Source organism: Podarcis filfolensis (genome assembly GCF_964270895.1).
Source record: "Podarcis filfolensis genome assembly, chromosome: 6".
Lineage (NCBI taxonomy): Eukaryota > Metazoa > Chordata > Lepidosauria > Squamata > Lacertidae > Podarcis > Podarcis filfolensis.
The window spans coordinates 90378589-90400862 of NC_139609.1; the positions used below are offsets into that span (position 1 = coordinate 90378589).

General features: G+C 44.5%; 1 protein-coding gene across 2 annotated transcripts in view; it reads left to right on the forward strand.

The window, feature by feature from the left end:
- NTSR1 (neurotensin receptor 1) overlaps nt 1–22032 on the forward strand; it is a 128820-nt gene extending 106788 nt beyond the window's left edge. Inside the window, exons 3-5 of one of the 2 annotated variants that reach the window (XR_014549193.1) lie at nt 12115–12205; nt 13769–17712; nt 21568–22032. Coding sequence is in view for 1 of the 2 variants with exons in the window: in XM_083618964.1 (XP_083475090.1) it covers nt 12115–12205; nt 13769–14018 (341 nt within the window). In the remaining variant the exon portion in view is untranslated. Of the gene's footprint in view, nt 1–12114; nt 12206–13768; nt 18294–21567 lie in introns of those variants that run through there. The other variant, XM_083618964.1, reaches the window with a different exon arrangement.
- The last annotated feature ends 242 nt before the right edge of the window (nt 22033–22274 follow it).

Genomic DNA, 22274 nt, shown 5'->3' on the forward strand with positions numbered 1-22274 from the left:
CATACAGTTCCATATACTGTAGCTGCCAATTATATTGTTATTATTGTTACATCTCATATTTAAACCAGGTTACAACGTAGACAGCAGTAGCAGAAAATTACAGATTTCTCCCCGAAGGCAGCCCTGTTTAGGGAAGTAATGTTTAATGCTGTATTGTGTTTTTAGTATTCGGTTGGTAGCTGCCCAGAGTGGTTGGGGAAACCCAGTCAGATGGGTGGGGTATAAATTATTATTATTATTATTATTATTATTATTATTATTATTATTATTAGGTTCATACCATAACCCTAAGATCAACTCTGAGTTTATCAGAAATACAAATACATCATTATATTAAAAAAAAAAACAGAACAAAGGGAGTAACAGCAGCAGCAACAACAAAAACCCAAGTCTCAAAATAGCCCAGTAAGAGCTGAGTATGTTCAACAGCCATGGAAAACAGAGTGACAGCTGGAAAAGAAAAATGGAAGAGGAGGGAGGAGGAGCAGAATGATTTGCTTGGAGGGAACGGCAGGCTAGGACCTTGAACAGGAGCGGGTCCCAAAAGGAGGATGGTTGCAATGCATCCTCTGCAAATGCATATTCTTAAAATGAGCTTTGGGTTTGGTGCTTTCGTTGATTCCAAATAGGCTGGGTTCAAATTTCCAGTTCACTTTAACCAAGGGAAATTTAAATGCAAATGTAATGCAAGGAAATGCAAATTTGAGGAACACTGCAGTTGATTACTGTATTTTTTGTGTATAAGATGCCCCCATGTATAAGACGACCCCTATTTTTTGAGCCCAAAATTAAGAAATAAACATTTTGCAACATTCCGTGTATAAGACGACCCCCAGTTTTAAACTTAAAAACATTGTGGGGAAATATAGTCTTATGCACAGAAAAATACAGTATATGAATTTGTAAACTGGGAAGTTCCCCTGCATGCAAACACCCCCACATACATTGTATGTGGCCATTTCCCTCCCCCACATCTACTGATAAATGGTTCGGCTGAACTAATGCTCAGCTACATTAGCTGTGACTAAGCTCCATGTGCAAGCAATGGGACTAACTCATCTCGTTGGGGCCTGGGCTGCCATTCTTTGCCCACTTTCTTATGAGTAAGGCCACCTGAATAAAACAGGAATCACTCCCAAGTAACCATGCAGAGACCTGGGTCGTAAATCATTAACATCTCATTTAGCGTTTTACAGCACACCTGAAACAAAATGATCTTAAAAATTCGTTCTATTCTTTCCATAACCACACAGAATTGCATGCAGGGAAGGAAGTATATTCTTCCTCTTGTCCCCACCCGCCGCGATAGCTCTCTGTTTTACTTCAAGTAAGACTTACGGCTGGCACATTTGAAAGCCTACAGGGAGCATGGATGGCTAGAGAATAGTAAAACTGCCTTCTATTCCTCTGTCATACACAAAGGAGGCTCAATCAATCTAAACTTTGTAACGTACAGCAAGCTATTAAAGGAGCAAATTGCAACATTCCTTCTCCCTCCAAAAATCAAAGCACACACACAATGCTATACAGAATCCATTGAGAAAAAGAAATATTGTCTGGGCACTATTGGCATAAGACCACCAAGGTGAAATCATACACTAAATACTCTCATGCCTCACTGTGACTACTCACTCATGGGCTAGTTACCCAGAGAAAATGGGGGGGGGGGACTTAATTTTTTGTTATCAGCACTGAAAATTACATATTTGCACCTTTGGATAAATGTTCTGTGGCAACAGGGTTTCAGCTGGTTAGCGCAGATCTACAAAATATAGAGAATGGGGAAAAAAGGGAGGAAAAGTTTAAAATGCAGGTGAATGTGCAATAAGTAAGCTGCATAATATTTGTGTGAGGAACTATGCTGAGCTCCAGTTTAGCACCAGATACACCACATCAATGTGTATATGCTAAGCTAGAACTCTTGTGCTAGAATGGGGGACTATGGGGAATAGTGGTTCGTCTGGATGGTTAATAATAATAATAATTTTTTATTTATACCCCGCCCTTCCCGGTTCAGAAAACTGGGCTCAGGGCAGCTAACAACAAATTTAAAACACTTAATTGATACAAAAAAAACCAAAACAGCATAAAATACAGTATAAAACGTGAATAACAATAAATTCAGAATTCAAAAATCAATTTAGGGGGGAAATCCACCCAATAAACATTAGATGACCACCAGGGCTGGCTGGCTAAATTTGGGCCAGCGAGGAGGCCAGGGGAGAATTAGCTGTGGGATCCCAGAGCGGGTAATCTTCACAAAAAGGGGGGGGGGGAAGGAAGGGGAATAAAAGATCAGGCTAAGTTCAAATAGAAAGCCAGGTGGAATAGCTCTGTCTTACAGGCTCTGCGGAAGGAAGTTAAATCCTGCAAGGGTCCTGGTCTCATGGGACAGAGCGTTCCACCAGGTCGGAGCCATCACTGAGAAGGCCCTGGCCCTGGTGGAGGATAATCTGACTTCCTTAGGGCCTGGGACCTCTAAACTATGATTATTAATGGATGTGAAATAACTTGTGGTCAGGGAACACAGGACTCAACTCTGTGTTGGGTACAGGGGTAAGAAGCCATCCATTTCTGTTCTGGTCCACCTTCTTGGCAGCCCTGTTTCCATTCTACTGCAGTTCGGCTTCCATCAAAAACCATGTTATTCCTCTTCCTCTTTGCTGTGGTGAAATTGTGTGTGATTTATTTTTTTATGGCACAAAAGGGCTGGAAGCAATATACTTGGTTTTCAGACACTTGATAGTCTTGGGTGCCCTTCCTCTGCACACATTCCAGCTTGTCAATATCATTTTTAAATTGTGGTGCCCAGAACTGGACACAGTACTCCATTGTGTGTTCTAGCCAAGGCAGAATAGAGCAGAACTATGATCTTCCCTTGATAAGGACACTGTGCTTCTGTTGATGCAACCTAGAATAGTATTAGTTTTCTTTGCTGTTGCATCACACTGTTGACTCATATTAAGCCTGTGATCTACTAAAAGCCCTAAATCCTTTTCATATGTACTACTGGCAAGCCAGGTGTCCCCCATCTTATATATGTACAGCTGGTTCTTTCTGCCTAATTGTAGAACCCTCCTGAAATTCATTTAGCTGGTTCTCTTTTTTATATATATATAAATTTTTTATTGGTTTTTCAACACATATTAAAAGACAATACAACACAATGCATAAACAAACAAACATATAAACACGTATAATTTCTTAACCTTTCTTTCCTTAGACCTTCTTTCAGCGACTTCCCCATACCTCCCCTTTCTGCATCCCTGTTTTAAATCATTCCAGCAACCCCTAATTTCAATTTCTTATAGCACTTTCTTTAAATCTTTTTTCTCATATCCAATCATTTAGCTGGTTCTCTAATCTGTTAAGGTCATCTTGAATCCCAATTCTCTCTTCTGAGGTATTAGCTACCCCTCCCAGTTTGGTGTCATCTGCAGCCCTTTGAGCATACCCTCTATTCCTTCATCCAAGTCATTTAGAAGATGTGGAACCACACTGGACCCAGGACAGAACTCTGTGGCACCCCACTTGTCTTTGAAATCTGCTTCAGGTGGCCCCAAATGTCATTACAAGTTAGATAATGAATCCAAATTACTTTGTGTTCATTTCCTACCTTCTAGGATTAGCCCCCTGTTGAGTTCAGCATGCAGTTAAGACAATCAGCAAAACATATTTGAAATAGGTTTTTTTTAACATCAAAATTAAGCCCTGAAATCAAATTGCAAATGAAATTTTAAAAGGAGTGCAGAACAAAGATAACTTGCGTATGTACACATAGAATATCTTAGGCAGCTGAGCTCTTATCAGGCTCTGCCTTGGCTTTCACTTTTTAAAAGAAACTGTTTCTGTACAACAATGAGAAATAGAAACTACTTGTCTGTCTAAATGAAAAGCTGAGGTTCTGGCAGTTCTGCTGGAGGGAACCAGTGAACAGAAATCATCTGGGCCTGGAACTAACTTGTAACCCAGGACCCACATTTATTGACCTATGTTCTAGAGCCCCTAAACCCTATCAAGTGCACTGGCTCCACTTGTCCCTGGGATAATAACATCCCTGATTATTATAATGCTCACCCTCCTGCTGCTGCCAGCAGGTTGCTACACTCCAATCGCTATTCCTGCCTTGGCATGGGAAATGTCAGCAGAAACCAATGAATAATATTGAGAGGGTATGTGTGCTGGTCCCGAGGGTTAACCATGCGGCGAGGTCCAAGTCCTGTCTGAGGTCGAGAGTGCGGTATGGAGGCTGTCCATCAAAACTGAAGCTGGGTCCAAGGCAGGGAGTCGGGTGAGGTCAGGAACTCTGGCAGAAGATCAGGACAGGGTGCAGGCAGGAACAGGTTACCAACAATGTTGCTCCTGCAACCTGGGACTGGGGCTGGCTGGCTTATATCTGTTCTGAGGCATAGGGCGGCCCTGGTCCACAGGTGACTCACCTCTCCTGGCCTGGAGGCGAGCACTCCTCCTGCGGGAACTTAGTTCCCTCCACCTCTCTGCCCTGAGCCTCTGCAGTTCAGGAGAGGCTGGAAGGTTACCGGACCCAGAGGCAACCTCACCTTCCTCTGATGGGGCTGACAGTGGAGCACCTGCAGGCAATGGGTCCTCCATCCCCTCAGGAGCCAGAGCAGACTCAGCTGGTGCCTGCACCTGAGGATTCAGCACAGGTGAGGACCCTTCAGGCTCAAGCCCCAGCCCTGGCTCAGCTGGTTCTGGAGGCGGGGAATCCTTTGCAGGCTGGGATTCCTCAGGTTCAGCCTCCGAGTGTGAATCCCAGGCCATCACAGTATGTCACATCTACAGACACACACTCTCTCTCTAACTACCACTCCTAGCAACAGGACTCAGGAACTCACAGCTCTCCAAATGTTGTTGGGCTACAATTCCTATCATCCTGGAACACTGATCCTCATGCCATGGCTCATCTTTAAAAGCTTGGCGGGTGGGGCATGGAAACTTGTTGGGACATCTTTGTTGCTTCCATCCACTTCCAAGCTTCTTGCTCTACTCTTGAACTCCTGAACCGTGACCCTTGAGCTTTGTGTCTGCTCCTGAGGCTGTGTCTGAATAAACATCTATTTCTTACTTACAAGTAAGAGCCAGGACAGAGCCCACCGGAGGCTTTGACATTAATGCCCCAATTTCTTCCTAGGAAATGGATAATACTCTTGCAGATGTTGGGGAAATATTGGGGTCCAATACCCTGTGGATTCAGGCTGCATGGCCAATAAGATCCCGAAGCCAATTGCCAGTCAAGTAGGACATTTATTTGGGTTTGCAAATAGTTGAGGAGTGACATACAAAATAGGGAAAAGCACAAACATTTATACACTTACAAGCAAAGGGGCAGATGTGCCTAAATATGGCAGAACTTCCTTCTACTAGCTTCTACTGGTTTAATCACAAGGCATAGCAACATTCTTATCATCCCCTCCCTTTATCCTCAACTGTTATAGCAATAGCTCCTGCATACGTTTTGTTCTGTCCTAATCTCTTGGTTTTCTTGCAAACACAACCTTCACATTTCAACATTCAGCCTTTCTCACAAACATTTCAACTTTCATTTTATATTATCTCTATAATTTCTGAAGCACAGAAACACTCCTCATGATCCTGCAGCCCAGCAGGATTCTGTTCTTAAGATGGGGTGTGATGCTATGTGGGAACCTCATTGACCAGTATGTTTCCGAGCACAATTCAAAGTGTTGGTACTGACCTTTAAAGCCCTAAACAGCCTCGGTCCAGTATACCTGAAGGGGCATCTCCACCCCCATCGTTCTGCCCGGACATTGAGGTCCAGTGCTGAGGCCCTTCGGGCGGTTCCCTCCCTGCAAGAAGCCAAGTTACAGGAAACCAGACAGAGGGCCTTCTCGGTGGTGGCACCCGCCCTGTGGAATGTCCTCCCACCAGATGTCAAAGAGAAAAACAACTACCAGACTTTTTGAAGACATCTGAAGGCAGCCCTGTTTAGGGAAGCTTTTAATGTTTGACGGACTATTGTATTTTAATATTTTGTTGGAAGCCGCCCAGAGTGGCTGGGAAAACCCAGCCAGATGGGCAGGGTATAAATAATAATAATTATTATTATTATTATTATTATTATTATTATTATAGCTGTGGGGACAGCTGAATCAGCCCTAACCCTTGAGCAAAAAAAGCTGTAGCTCTGGAGAGATTTAAAACTTTTTATTGGTCAATAAACGGGTCTGTACTTTTTTCCCTTTCCTTCCCCAGGCTAATTCCCCAGACTAATTAGGCAGATCCAATTCCAAACAATTTATTGGCTTGTGCCAGTTTGTGAATTAAGCTCATTTGGCAATTCATTAAACAGGTTGCTCTGCCTGGGATCGTAGCCTTTCAGCTCATTTGCCAATACCACCCAAGTGGGAAAACTTCAAAGAACTCACCTGGAGTGCCATTGGTTTTCTAAGAGCTACTGGCCTTTTCCTGCCTTGGAGGCAATAAACTTGTTTTTGTGTGAGCCCCAGAAAATTATGCCTATAGATGGCTGTAGTTCTTATGTATCCTTATGCATGCAGCACCATCAATGTGTGTCTGCGTTTGCGGAGTTCTGCAAACAAACAGAGGTAGGTCTATGCCTGCAAGGAGCTTACAGTCCAAGTTTTAGCAGTGGGAGGAAGGGAAGAGAGCCAAAGGTAGGGATGGATGAATGTGAACAAATGCAGTCACATGCTCAGTAGCAGTTGGTGTGAGTAAAGGCCTAAGTCAAAGCTGCCCCACAGCCCTGTTGACATCCAGACAAGCAAGGGGCCTTATCCGAGCTCAAGTACACACACTAGCCTTGAAGAAAGCCATTGAAGGGTGTGGACTGGGGAGAGGTTCAAAGGATCAGGGAGGGAGGCCTGAGGTTCCCCACCCTAGGAGGGGTGGTCTGTCAGTAGCATTTGGCCTTAGCAGCTAAAATGAGCTTCCACATGTGATGATGATGAAGATAACTAGATTATCTAATTAGATAATCCTGCATTGCAGGAGGTTGGACCAGATGGCCCTCAGGGTCCCTTCCGACTCTGCAATTCTATAATTCTGCAATTCTGCCCCACCCATTTGACTGGGTTGACCCAGCCACTCTGGGTAAAGGTAAAGGGACCCCTGACCATTAGGTCCAGTCGTGGCCGACTCTGGGGTTGCGGCGGTCATCTCGCTTTATTGGCCGAGGGAGCCGGAGTACAGCTTCCGGGTCATGTGGCCAGCATGACTAAGCCGCTTCTGGCGAACCAGAGCAGCGCACGGAAATGCCGCTTACCTTCCCACCGGAGTGGTACCTATTTATCTACTTGCACTTTGACGTGCTTTCGAACTGCTAGGTTGGCAGGAGCAGGGACCGAGCAATGAGAGCTCACCCCCGTCGTGGGGATTCGAACCGCCGACCTTCTGATTGGCAGGTCCTAGGCTCTGTGGTTTAACCCACAGCTCCACCCACATCCTGCCACTCTGGTACCTTCCAACAAATATAAAACCATAATAACTCACTCTACGTGGGGCTGCCCTTGAGACTGACACAGAAACTCCAGCGGGTGCAGAATGCCGCGGCAAGACTCCTTACGGGGTCCTTGCCGTGGGATCACAGTCACCCGGTGCTATACCAGCTGCACTGGCTCCCGGTGGAGTACAGGATCAGGTTTAAGGTGCTGGTTTTAACCTTTAAAGCCCTATACGGCCTAGGACCCTCGTACCTACGGGACCACCTCTCCTGGTATGTCCCACAGAGGACCTTACAGTCTTCAAATAAAAACGTCTTGGAGATCCCTGGCTACAGGGAGGTTAGGCTGGCCTCAACCAGAGCCAGGGCTTTTTTGGCTGTGGCCCCGATCTGGTGGAACGCTCTGTCACAAGAGACTAGGGCCCTGTGGGACTTGACATCTTTCTGCAGGGCCTGTAAGACAGAGCTGTTCCACCAGGCCTTTGGCCAAGGTGCAGTCTGACCCCCTCCTTTGGTAATCCTCGTAGAACTCTAGCCCAATGGTTGCCATTAATTTGATTTTGAATTGATTTTAGAATGCATTTCAATTAATTGATTGTGATTTTATGTAAACTGTGTTACTTTTATTGTTGTTAGCCGCTCTGAGCCCAGCTTCAGCTTGGGAGGGTGGGATAAAAATAAATTATTATTATTATTATTATTATTATTATTATTATTATTATTATTAAACATCAAACTTTAAAAACTTCCCGATAGAGGGCTGCCTTCAGATGTCTTCTGAAAGTTGTATAGTTATTTATCTCCTTGACATCCAATGGGAGGGCATTCCACGGGTTTGGCACCACTACTGAGAAGGCCCTGTGATTGTAAGAAGCTGGAGGCAGATGATGACATGGGGCAGTTGTCACCATGGCCTATGTGAGTGCTTCTGAAAGCAAGGCACTCCTGCAACAGGATGTTTTCTCTTCATTTTTGCCTCCAGAAAGTGCCATTTGGTGGTCTCCTGCTTCTATTTACCTTTCGTAGCTAATAACCACTGATGGGGATCTGGTTCTCCAAAAATCTGCTCAAGTTCCTCAGGAAGAAACAAACAAACTCATGGCACTGACACAGCAAAGTGTTCATTCTCTCAAGTGCCTGTACCTGGATGTGAGGTACCAACAGGTAGCATAGATGGTTCACTGAATGTTTGCCCATCTTTTCACACCCCACTGCATCATGGATTGTGTAGTCTTTAGGGCTATGTGCATTTTTTTCTGCAGGCAAAAATTAAGATGGTATTAGCAGCTAAGGGCAGAAATATCAAGGATTCGTGGAAAAAAATAAAAAGTCTTGAAAATGTAGAGATGCCAATCATATGTCATGCTTGTTAATGTAAGAACAGATAGTAAGTTGATTCCTTGAAATGTCAAGCAGAATTTCTAATGGCTGCCAGAACTTTTGGATCAAGATTTAGAAATTATGGAAATTTAGTATTTGTCCTGATCCAGACTTGTCATGGAACTCTACAGGAAGGAACTGGGGTGAATTGGCAGAGATCTGAATGCTTGTTTGTGGCCTCTGATACTCTTAAAGAACTTCTCTGCAATTAGACTCTATATCTGCCTATTGGTATATAAAATTAGTTGCCATGACTCAGAAAATAAATAACCAATTAGTAACCTATTTATGGTAATGTTATAATATTCAATGCAATCACACTGCTATTAAAAATTGAGATATGCAATTAGATGTATCTGAGATAAACTTGGAGGTGCAAAGAGGGAGAGAGATTTGGTCTCCTTGGATACAGTTCTGCGGACAGTTCCATGCAAGTCTCATTTATATCCTCAATATACAGTGGTACCTCGGGTTAAGAACTTAATTCATTCCGGAGGTCCATTCTTAACCTGAAACTGTTCTTAACCTGAAGCACCACTTTAGCTAATGGGGCCTCCTGCTGCCGCCGGGCCGCCGGAACACAATTTCTGTTCTCATCCTGAAGCAAAGTTCTTAACCCGAGGTACTATTTCTGGGTTAGTGGAGCCTGTAACCTGAAGCGTATGTAACCCGAGGTACCACTGTAAAGCCTCCAAGTAGGACTTTATCTACTTGGTCCCTAGCCTTGATTTGTGGCAGCAGGGATGCAAAGCCCAGAGAGCCAAACCCAAAACTGCAGCCTCATTCTTCTATTTTAGGCTAAACAATTATTAGAAGTATAGAGGTACCTCGGGTTACAGACGCTTCAGGTTAAAGATGCTTCAGGTTACAGACGCCACTAACCCAGAAATAGTACCTTGGGTTAAGAACTTTGTTTCAGGATGAGAACAGAAATTGTGCTCCGGAGGCGGCACAGCGGCAGTGGGAGGCCCCATTAGCTAAAGTGGTGCTTCAGGTTAAGAACAGTTTCAGGTTAAGAACGGACCTCTGGAATGAATTAAGTACTTAACCCGAGGTACCTCTGTACCTGGTCAGACCTGAAACATAGAAGGCAGGATGTCTCCTTACCTTGAGACTACCAGTTCTCCATCTAGCTCAGTATCGTCTACACTAACCAACAGCAGCTCTCCAGAATTTCAGACAAGGGACATTCCCAGATGTTGGGAACTGAGCCTGGGGCCTTCTGCATGCAAAGCTGATGATTCACATATGGAGAAACTAGTGTTAGCGACCTTGGGTTAGTCACTACCTCTCAGCCTAACATATTGTCAGGTACGCTGGCAGGCACGGGAGTTTTCCCCTCCCTCCAGTAGCTTCTGATAAGAAGTAGCTAGCCTCTGGCAGGTTTATAGTCCATTTTATTTACAACAACATACTGAGAGCAGCATTAAGCAACCCTCCCCACGGATGGCAGCTGCTCACTCTGAATCTCCTCCCCTTCTGCAGCAAAAAGTTTGCCATCGGCCACCTGTCCCTCCCCTGTGCTTCCTTTGTTCCTTGATCCTTTCAGTCCTCTGAGTTTGGGGGGGAACTTCTCCACCACTCTCAATGTGGTTTAGGAGAATCTCCTAAACACTCCCTCCCTCCTGGTTGCCTAGCTACTATCTCAAAGCTGTCCAGCTCTTCCCCCGACTGAATCCGCTGGTCTCACTGCTTCTGGGAACATGGAAAACAAGAGGGATCCTCCCCCTCCCTCTCTGTTAGAGACTGCTCTGTCTGTGACCTCATTCCTCCATCTTCAGAGTCAGACCAGCCTCTGGCATCCGATTCAGACGAGCCCCTGACACCTATCATACAGGGCCATTATCTAATAGGTTGCTTTGGGGCTGAGTAGGGATTTTTAATTTGCCTGCTATTGGCTCTTTGTACAGTTTGTTTCACCTGCTCTGCATTGTGGTTTCTGGGGACTGATGCACTTGACTCTAGGGGAAAATGATGCAGGAATCTCCCCTACTTACTTTTATGGTGCGACTTGGAGAAGGGGCAGGCAGAATGCCATCTCAAATGCTGCAGGTGTTGTCTGATAGGTTATAGCTAGCTCCTGCACTAATATTTAGTATCTATCTGTGTGTTATATTAAGTCAATTTAGTGACCCATAGTTTCACCCAGTCCTATCTGTCTTGCTGTTTCAGCTCTAAGCTGCAAAATACTATCTGCCGTTTTCAGCACCATGGAGAGCGCTCGTATACCAACATATCTATGATACCATTCCATCATTACAGAAGTCTTTCAAACAGCTTATTGCCTCCAGATAAGAAGGTTGTTCTCAAAGCCCTAACAAATTAAAAGATCAGATTCCGAAATGGATTTTTCTGCTTATTGGAAATAGGCTCAGTCTTCAGCCATGTCACGCTGCAGGTTTCCAAAGGATGGTCCAATTTTCTTTCTCGACAAAGACAGATGGGCTTGTGGTTTGTTTGTTTGTTTGTTTTCTGGCTTGGGTTGAACTCCTGCTGAACAGGTGGTCCTCAGGCAGGAAGTGCTGTCAGAGGGAGAGGTGATGCCCAAAAAAGAAAGGAAGTGATGCTTTCTAAGCTGAATGATGGACTTGAATCGTAGTATCAGAGAATCAGAGTTAGAAGGGACCCACAAGGGTCATCTACTCCAACCCCCTGAAGTGCAGGAATCCTACCCACAACTGCCCTTGGGTGGGCTCAAACCACCAAATTTCTGGTCAGCAGACAGAAGCACTGACCCATTGCGCTACACCACACAGACAAAATTAAGTTCTTCACATAGTACATTATTAAGCTACGGAATTTGCTCCCACACAAGGCATTGATGGCCACCAACTTAGATGCCATCTAAGTTGCATGGCTACAAAGGAACCATCAGGGTCCACTCTGATCCACATCATTGTTTACTGTGGTCCCAAGCCCACCACTGGATCGAGTTTGACCCATTGCAGGTGAGTGGCCCAACAAATTACCCTCAAGGAAATGCAAATTCCCCACCCTCCCTCTACTGAATCATTATTTCCCCTTCCATCTGCATTCCTTTCTTTGCAGCAAAGTCCTCCTTCATGCATAAGAGCCCTCCAGGGTGGAAAGCTGAAAATCATTCCTAACTTTTTCATGCAGAACTTGTGTTGTTGCAATGATTGCAAACAGTTAGGTGAGCCAGTTTTTGCCCCTGGTTGTGGGATACTGATTTAACGTAGCACGGGGTGCAAATCATCAACTTGCCTTGCAATGCAACGAAAGTGCAGACCGCACCGACTACAGAGACTAATCGGTATTTTTGTCCATTGCAGGAGCTGTTGTGATTGCCTTTGTTGTCTGCTGGCTTCCGTATCATGTACGGCGACTTATGTATTGCTATGTGCCAGAAAATCAGTGGTCAGAGTGAGTAACCGAGTTCTGTGCAATAACTGCAGTATGTTTCAATGCAAATCACAGTGGCCAACACCCTTGCATCCTTTACCCCTACCCAATCAGGTGACTCCTGGCCTCTTAGAAGAGGACAACTACTCTCAGGGGAAAGCTGCCATCCTGCTGGAAGTATTGGCTGGATAATGGCTCGGGCCTCCTTTACCCTTTTCCCTCATCCTTCAAGGGAAGAAGTTCTGGTGATCCAGGTCCCTCTGATTGCATCTCCAGCCAATGACCCTGAGCCAAGTTCATAGAACTAGGAGGTTTCATAGCCCCTAAATCCATAAGGTCAAGAACTTCCTAAAGGAAGTCCAAGTTGCTAGACCCTGAACCTGACACTGGAAGCTTGAGCAAGAGGTGTGTATGTGCTTATCCACCATCTCAGCTTTTTGCTCTCCTAGGGTTCCTTCTCCACTGAAGGAGACAGAAGGGACAACCTCAGGCCCAGTGCATGACTCCAAGTCAAATCTTTGTCCCTTGAAATTCCAGCCAAGTAATGTGTACACATATGCATGAACTAGAGCAAAAGTGCATATATATTCATATATTAGCAAAAATAACAGGCAAGAAAGCATTGTGGTTCGAGGACCCGATTCCCGCTTTGTGGAATGAAGACACACAGACACAGAATATAAGGTTAATGGGCAAGAAAAGGCCACAACTTTATTGATTACAGCCAGTGAGAAGGTATTGGCTTAGGCATTGGACCAGGACAGACTGACTCCACCCACTCGGAGAGGGGTGAGCCCAAAGGGGGTTTATTCACCAGAAGGTGGAGCCTGTTGATGCTAATACAACTATAAGCTCCCCTCTGATGTCACAGAGGGTCGTGCCATGGCCCCCCGCCACACAGACATCGGACAGGATCCACGACCGCCAGATTCCTTTAACGGAATACCCAAAATTTGAAGGGGTAGGCGATGGCCACACCTAGCCCTTCCACACATCAACAACACATTCCAATGCCTAACCTAACCGGCAATACCAAGAATGTTGTGACGATTGCTACGAGGTAGGTGAAAAAACCAAAAGGCCTAATGCCAGATGGGAAAAATCCTACCAGGCCCCCTGGGCAACCTGGGTGACCAACCTAGGGTCCATAGCAAGGTCAAGAGAAAAAACTAAGCCCTAAGCTCTGAGGGTGGGTGACTCGCGATGAGAAGGCAGAAAATGAGGCAGACTGGCTGGCACAGCAGTATCTTAAACTGCAAACCACGCCCCCTCCAAGCCACCCAGTTGGGCGCTTACCTGTGGGCGTGGTGCGCCAGCCAGGTGAGTGGGGCAGGGGGCATAACACCCCCTGCGTGACACAGTAATCGCATCCTGCCCACAACACCTCCCCTCTTGGAGGAGGAGAGGTTTATATTTGGGGGAAATGCTTTGAAAAAATTTGTACATTTAGCAAAACTGAATAGAGTATGTTTGGAGGAATGTGCACTAAAATGATGATGAATTATCATGATGACTTGTTACACAACTCAGCCATCTGGTTTTTTTCCTTGCTCATTTGCCCCTCCTTTTCTTCTCTCCCTTTAGCTTCCTTTTTGACTTCTACCACTACTTCTACATGCTGACAAACATCCTCTTCTATGTCAGTTCAGCCATCAACCCAGTCTTGTACAACCTGGTCTCTGCCAACTTCCGCCAAATCTTCCTCTCCACGCTCATGTTTGTGTGCCTGCCATGGAGAAAGAAGAAGAAGAGGACCAAGTTCAACAGGAAGTCCAACAGCATCTCCAGCAACCATACCTTCTCCAGCCAAGTCACCAGAGAAACCACATATTGAGACTTGGGCATTGTCAAGGAAGGAATGAACAAGCGTCTTGATTCAAGGCAGAATCAGAGCTTGAGAAGAGGGCTGTACTGCTTTCATACATGACCTCCAAATTCACCATAGCATGAATGTGTTTAGCTGGTTGTCATACATGGGAATGAGTAGACCTCTGTTCTACAGATTAACTTTGGGGTTATGTTAATTCATCGGCCTCTGCCTTTTGTGAGTAACGTCTCCATGTTGTGTAATTTTGATCCAGCATAGAAGTTGCCTGTGACGTCATCCAGGAAGCATAAACATTTATGGAGTCAGTGTTGGCCAAGCTTGAATGCTTCTTGTACTGCAGTTCATCCATTTCTCAGTTAGAAGTGCCACAGGGGTGTTGGAAAAGACCCACCTCTCCTGGTGATCTTAAGCTGGTATAGAAGCTGGGTAGGTATTGTGGTTGGGGGTTGGTTTGGTTTTTAGTGAATGGGGGTTGTTGCTTTTAGGGTGGGAGAAGGGAAACTTATCCAACAGGTCTTTAAAGAAAGAGGAATGTAAATTGTTCAATAAAGAAGGGCATGCAATACTCAGGGAATGAGGTTATTCTTGTACTTTTGGGTTTGGGGATGAATTCAGGTTCTGCAATGAGTGTTTGGGAGAACCAGTGTGGCTCCCTTTCATTTGATAAGGGGAGGGTGGGGTGCCTTGGAAAGTCCATGGTGCCATCTTGGGTTACGTTTTTAATAATATTTCAATATTTTGGCCTAGGAAACCACTGTTGTTATTATTTGTGTATGTGCCTGTCATAGCAGGGCCATGTTCCTTGATCAAAGCCTCCAGGCAATGCTACCATTGTACAGTAATGATGCAGGCAAAGGCAAGGGTGCCTGGAAAAATATACCATACTTGCTAGGAGAGAAAGGGGAAAGTTGTTGCATCCTTTATATAGCGCTGGGATTCACTTGAGGCAGAGGAGACACATCCAGCTTTGATTATTGGTCGAGTTCAAGCGGCTGTGTCTACAACTGTGTAACACTTGTGTCATGCCAATCATATGCAAGGTGCCATACAGATCAAGGAGTTGCTCAGAGCAATTGCAATCTACAGTAGATAATGAAGAAGAGATGAGGGAAGAAATTAGGAAATTGTAAGTAGCAGGTATGGCAGTAGCAGCTAAATGGCAGTGGAAAACTGAGTCTGGATAAGGTATTAAAAAGAGGGTACTCTCCATTTTTTCTTCACCAACAACTCTGCATAGTAAGTTGGGTTGAGACATGGTGGCCAGCCAACAATATGGAATAAAAAATACCTCTTGTATGCTAACAATTTAAGGGAGTGGAGGGGAAAAGACAGGGAGTTACAGAACAGCTACTGATGGTTTGAGAAAATAAGGATGGTTAAAATCAGAGTTATGAAATGAACAATAGCGAAGAACGCAGAGACTTTAATCAAGGCAAAATCTCAAGACATCTGGAACATGGGGAGTCCGCTTTTGAATTATTATTTTTTTGTAATTGTAATATATAATTGGTGGTATTATTATTGTAATTTGGAATGATTTGATTGGATTTGTTGTTAATTGGAGGATTTCATTGAAAATGAATAAAAATTATTTATAGAAAAAAGAGAGACATGGTGACCAGCCTAAGCTCAGCCTTCCCCAAACCTGATGTCCTCCCGATGGTTCGGATTCCAGCTGCCATCAGTCCCAACCAATGTGACATCTTTGCAGCTTCATGGTTGCAAAGTTACCCTCCCTCAGCTGTATACCTAAAGAGATGGAGGGGAAACTCTTCTCTTTCTACAGGCATAGGGCCCTCTGTATGTTGCTGGAGCCATCAGTCCCAGCCAATACAATGTATGGTCAGAGATGATGAAAGCTATCATCCAATAACATCTGAAGAGCACCAGGTTGGGGGAAGCTGTCCTAAGGTCACCCACTGAGCATCATGGCTGAGATGAACCTAATCTCCCTAGTTCTAAGTCCAGCCCCTATCCACTGCACCATACTGAGACTGATATTAATATGGTGATTTCCTAAAGGCAGATTCAACTCTTCAGCATGCAGGACATAGGTTTGCCTTGCATTGCTTCTCTGTTTCCCAGGATTTCCTCCCCTCCCAAATAGTTCCTTGGCATGGCAGCTAGTGATCAGTGGTGTAACAACAAGTGTAGTTGGAGAATGAGAAAGACATCTGTTCTCCCCAGCCTCCATTCTAAACATCACAGCTTTTGGTGATGTGCTGCCTGAGCAACTAAGCATGAAGGCAAAACTCAATGGCTGAATCTCTGCTAGGGAAAACTGTAGCATGTTTGGGGGGATCCGTATCTGATAATCCAGTTCTTTCCAAATCTAAAGTCTGCTCAGCTGGGCCTGATTTATCTGTTGCTAGACTGTACCATGCTGGGGAACTTGAAAACTCCCTTATTATTTGGGGATATGTTAGTGCTAGGCTTTGGTGTATATATTTTGCAGCCAAGTGCAGAATTATATCATCTGGTATGACTGCTGGTGAAATAATAAAGAAACTTAAGGTTTATTAATCCTGGCAAACAAATCCATCCTGGGTAGAGACTTAGATGTGGCCATCATGAAGTATGGTTGCCATACATCCACAATTTCCTGGGCACGTCCAGGATTCAAACGGTGAAATTAGCGTCCGGCAAAATGTCCGGGTTTTTGCCAACAGAACTAGGAAGCTCAACAACTTTTCTTTAAATATGGCAACCCTCTCATGAGGTTAATGAATACTGACTGGAGGAGCCTTAGAAAAACTACCTAGAGGTAGTTACTTACAAAAGAATCAGGGAAGAATAGATTGCCTGTAAGCCACTCCCAGTTCTGACATCTTATTGCAAACACTGTTGCTTTACTCCCAATTGATAATAGGATTTAAGGACAACTAATTTTGACTTTTGAACTCACCACAACAGGGACACAGTAGCTGATATGACTGTGCCTTTAGATCAAAAGAAAATGCAAGAAAATAAGCCAAAAGAAAGAAAAGCAAAAACACACATATGCACTTAAGTCTGCGCTTGTGTACTTTTGGCATGTAACAAATTCCTGGAGGCAGACATTTTGGTTAAAATTCATTATTTTGGGGTGAATGATAAAGAGCAGGGGGGTGGACCAGATGACTTTCAAGCTTACTTGCAACTCTAAAATTCTGTGATTTTGTAACATTGCAAAACATGGAACAATGTATAAACCAAGTTGCACCACGTGTAAGCATTGTACCAAATTCAATAAATCTATATAAAGTTACATAAATCATAAAGAGCTCTGCAAAAACTCTAGGAATAACTAAGGGGATGGGTAGATTTATTTCAGGAAAGAAATTAAAGCAGTAACTGCATTTTCCCTATGACATCCTAGATTTTGATTTTGATTTATTCATTTTTAGATCCTTTGGAGGGGAACTTTTAAAGGGCCCAAGGACAACACGTATATAATGTTATATACATGAATAAATGTTCACTTTGCTGTATGTCAGTGTGATGATCCATTTCCGTTATTATTTAAATCTGATTTTTTTAATAATAATTTGACAAAACAGCTTGAATAATCTGCATGCATCTGTTTTGAAAGTCCTGAAAATGTAGCACATTACAACTCCAAACCAGCTAGCGACATTTTGCAGATTTTTCTTCTTACGCAGGGAGGAAGACATAAAAGGAATGAGACATTCTGGATTTGGCACTGGATTGGCCTCATCTGGTATGCATAATCTCTTGAGGGATGATCAAAGGACTGCCTCATTTGATGCGTGAGGAGAGGTCAGAGAGAAGCAAGGAGCCTTTGCTTCAGCCAGTGGCCTGCAAAACCATTACCTGGAGCACCTCAAAAGCTTATTGGGGGTATCTTGGTGACGGCTTTGGCTAAAAGACAGCTTCTTCACTACCATTCTTCTCCTGTAATTCTTAACTGCAAGGACAGACCAGGGAGGACCTTGCATGAACTTGTGTTCCATGGAACATATCCCAGAATCCCTTGCAACAAGCTGGTGTCCCATAGCAAAGATGAGACAATTCTGACAAGAGATAACCCAGGAACTGGGAAGTTTGAAAACTACTTATGTAGAGCAGAGCTGGCTTACATCAATGGTGGTAGAGGAGAAAATGGCGCCTCTCCCTTTTGACTAGACCAGCAGTTGCATCTTACTTCAACACTGGTGATAGGCTAAATGCTCCACCACACACAGGGCCCACAAGGCTGTGGGGTGACTCCCCCAGCAATGTCCACTCTCCACCCCTCAGCAGCTGCCAACTGAGGTGGCTCCCTCACTCTGCATAAAGAAAGATTGCTGAATGGTGAATATATTCACAGACTGAGGTTGCTTATCAGAAAGTGCATGCACAGCTAAATGGATTGCTGAATGGAAAATGTGAGAAAATCCTTTCTTCAGGTTTTATGGGTGGTGGTTTAATATCAAGGAATCTTACATTTGCACAGAGTTGCGCTAGATCAGTTACCAACCTGTGGGATGAGCTGCATTCAAGTGTTCTGTGGTCTGTTGGATTTGTGGCTGAACATGGGAGACATCCCATCCACACTGGCGGAGGAAGAGGAGTGCGGGGGCAGCGCAATCCTGGTGGGGTCCCATCGCAGCTGCTCCCCCACCTGTGCTGAGCGACACGCCCCTACAGGCGGCGCACCCCCCCCCCAGGACGAGTGCCACACCCCTGCAGGTGGCACACCACGCCCCCGGGACGCACGCCAGCCCTACCCCTGCCTGCTGTCCCCCCCCCCAGTGCTGGAGCATGAAGCTCCGCCACTGCCCATCCATCGGACGAAATAGTCATCTTGATTTTCAACCGTATTTTTATTCCTTACTTTGTTTCTCATATTGCATTTTATTGCATTGCCATTTGAATCAAAATTGTAATACAATAAAATGCAACATGTAAGAAACACAGAAACCCACATCTAGCACCACATGTCACAATTGCAGGAAAATCATTAAACAGTCTGCCAAGACCTTCAGCAATTTTCAAGCCGGGCGTGCAGTTTTGAGACCATTGGGTTAAATGAACCCTGCGATCGTTTCTGTTGAGACGATTCTAAGACATTTGCCTTTTAGAAGGTTTTAAAAGAGAGAGCAGATTCAGGGAAATAAAGCTACAGCAGATGGATGGCAGCTATTAAAAGGGTCCGCCATATGACTTCTTGAAAATGTACTTTTCAAACCGCTTTTTATGGAGAGCACCATCCATTTGACAAAGTGTGCAATCAGACTCCAAAATGAATTGTGCTTCTGATCAATTTATCCAGAATGGGCGGCTTCTTCTTCCTCTTCTTCTTCTTCTTCCTGAGCTCCGTCCTGCTTCCGTGCATGTGATGCTCTGCCGATCTTGCCTTTTGTACAGCAAGCAAGGTTTCGCTTCAGTGACTCCGGTCTTAAAGAAGCCAACGTAATGGAAGGGCAGATGGGAGGCCTAAGGGAGACACATGGTGTAAACAGGAAAAGTAAACAGATGCCTTCATTGGTTATGTCAAACTGTCTTTTTCCGAACGTAGGGCAATCACATTGCTAGCTCTGAATACCGCCGCTCGCTTTAATCAAATTGCCCTCTTTATACAGGGCAACAGATCTCTCCCTCTCTCTCTCTTTCTTTTGACCATCATGAAAATTGCATGACATGGCAAAAGCTGTTCATGCACAATAATTCCAAGTTCTATTTTCTTGATTGTGGTATGGAGCGCAGTGACACCGCTGCGAGCTGAAAAGCAAAAGGAGAAGCCGATATTTGTAAAGGGATGTTTCACACTGCTGCAGCCAAACCATTTCTGCCATGGTATGTCCATATTCTGTTTCAGGCTAGGGTTGACAGGACGCAGAGGCGCCATCCTTCAAGGGAGAATGGGGGCCAACATTGCACACGATGTCAGGATATCGGGAGACATCAGGACATCAAACACAGCGGCAGCAATGGCTTCAATGGCCGGCGCTGCCACCTTCTGCTGCCGCCACTGGTCAGGGTCTGTTTCCCCACTCCTTCCCCTCTGCGGGAGGAGGAGGAGGAAGAGGAGGAGCTGGCCACTGAAGCCACGTCATTCCTGGCTCCGTGGTTGGCCTCATCTACCCAGACGATACAGGCAAAACAACAAAACCAAGAAGCTAAAAACAGAATAGAACACAATTCCACATATTATGTACTATCTAAAACTCCTGGGCAAATAGGAAGAACTTCACCTGTGGTTGAAAACCTAGTAACGTCAGTGCTAAGCAAGCCTCCTTAGGGTGAGCATTCAAGTGTTGGGGTGCCACCACAGAAAAGGCCCTCTCCTTTATAAATCATGCCTCCACTTACAAAGGAACTTAGAGCAGGACCTCTCCAGAAGTAAGAAGATCCAAAGCTATGTGGCTGCCTCTACTATGTCTTTCTCTGTGTTTTTGCATTCAGTTTCAGAGTATGGGGTGCCACAAGCTTCTCACCATAGGGACAATAGGTGTGGGGGCATCTTGAAGGTATCCGGAAACCTGTGAGTTTCTGGAGTGAGGGGCTTCTGACAGGCACTTTGTAGGGAAACTTGAAAGCAAAGACCTGTCAGTTTATACCATGGGTTGCTTCTACCAGTAGGTTGTTTAGCCCTGCCAAGCAATTGCTTTTAAACAATCAGCCTGAAGTGTAATTTAAATGGTTTCACATTCCACCTCCCCAAAATCCTTCTCTAACCCAGAGGCACATCCCATGAAGCAAAAGTCTCCTGTAGTGTTAATTAGCAGCTTCCTCCTTGCAGCTTTTGCTCTTACTGATAACGAGTCTCTTAACTGTCCTTTGAGTAGTCTCTGAATTGTCCTCTAATATAATTTCCTGTACCCACAATTTAATAATCGGCTGAAATTACTGGCTTTTGTTATTGGTTGGTTTACTTTTTTTATTGCAAAATAATGATCTCCCACTACAAAGGAAAGAAGAGAAATAATAATGAGGGGAAACAAATAATTAAAGCCTTCTCTTCCCAGAAAGACGCGGGTGGTGCTGTGGGTTAAACCACAGAGTCTAGGACTTGCCGATCAGAAGGTCAGCGGTTTGAATCCCCGGAACGGGGTGAGCTCCCGTTGCTCGGTCCCTGCTCCTGCCAACCTAGCAGTTCAAAAGCACCTCAGAGTGCAAGTAGATAAATAGGTACCGCTCCGGCGGGAAGGTAAACGGCGTTTCCATGCACTGCTCTGGTTCGCTAGAAGCGGCTTAGTCATGCTGGCCACATGACCCGGAAGCTGTACGCCGGCTCCCTCAGCCAATAAAGCGAGATGAGCGCCGCAACCCCAGAGTCGGTCACGACTGGACCTAATGGTCAGGGGTCCCTTTACCTTTACCTTCCCAGAAAGAAGAACTGAATTTCAAGGGCAAGTGAGGCTATTTGAGAACAACCAAGAGGCTATTCATGAGTAATGCTGCTATTGCACCTGACAAAGACCAACCCAAGTGAAAGAACCTGCAAGGAGGAAGCTTTTAATTAAAGATGCAGTAACCCGAAATAAATTTAATAACTTTTTGTTAGTCCACAATGGACAATCTGCAGTTATATATTAAACGTTATTTTAAAACAAAAAAAAAAACCCCACAGATCTGGTTTGAACATTGGTTAATGCAGAAAGAACCATAAAGCAACAGGCTTACTGAAAACGATGGCAATTCCAACCAAGATGGTGAGTATGGAAACATCCCCCCTTTTTTACAACATTTTGCCCTTATACTGGCAAATTCATATATTTGTTCAATGTAACTATTCTACACATGTCATTGTTGTGGCAGAAATACAAAAGTGCACAATTTAAAGAAAACCCCACAGAAGTTCTTATGTTACTATTTTTTAAAAAAATAAACAACTGACATGACAAGTGCTCCAATCTACCTGTTAATAGTTCATGTGTCAAAGGGAACAATACTCTCAAAATGTATCAACATCATATTTGTATATTGGATATTTTTAGATCCAAGTGTAAAGCTATTTCTTGATATTAGCCTTTGTACTGTATGGTACTACTTTGTCATGCATTGATCTTCAGAAATAAAACAGCCTTGGGTTTTATTTTGTTGGCTGATTGTATTCCTGCAGCTTAATTATATCTTTTACATTCTGGGCTGATTTGTCTCCACACAAACACGCACGCCACTAATAGCATTAGTAAAGAATATAGAACAAACAAGAGCAAGGAGATACATTACTCCATCATCCCTTCTCCAAAACACTGTGATTGGAGACTCCTGGGAAAACTATTCCCTCTGATTAGAAGCTAGACCTGTCCATCACGAAAAGAGCTTTCCGTCCAT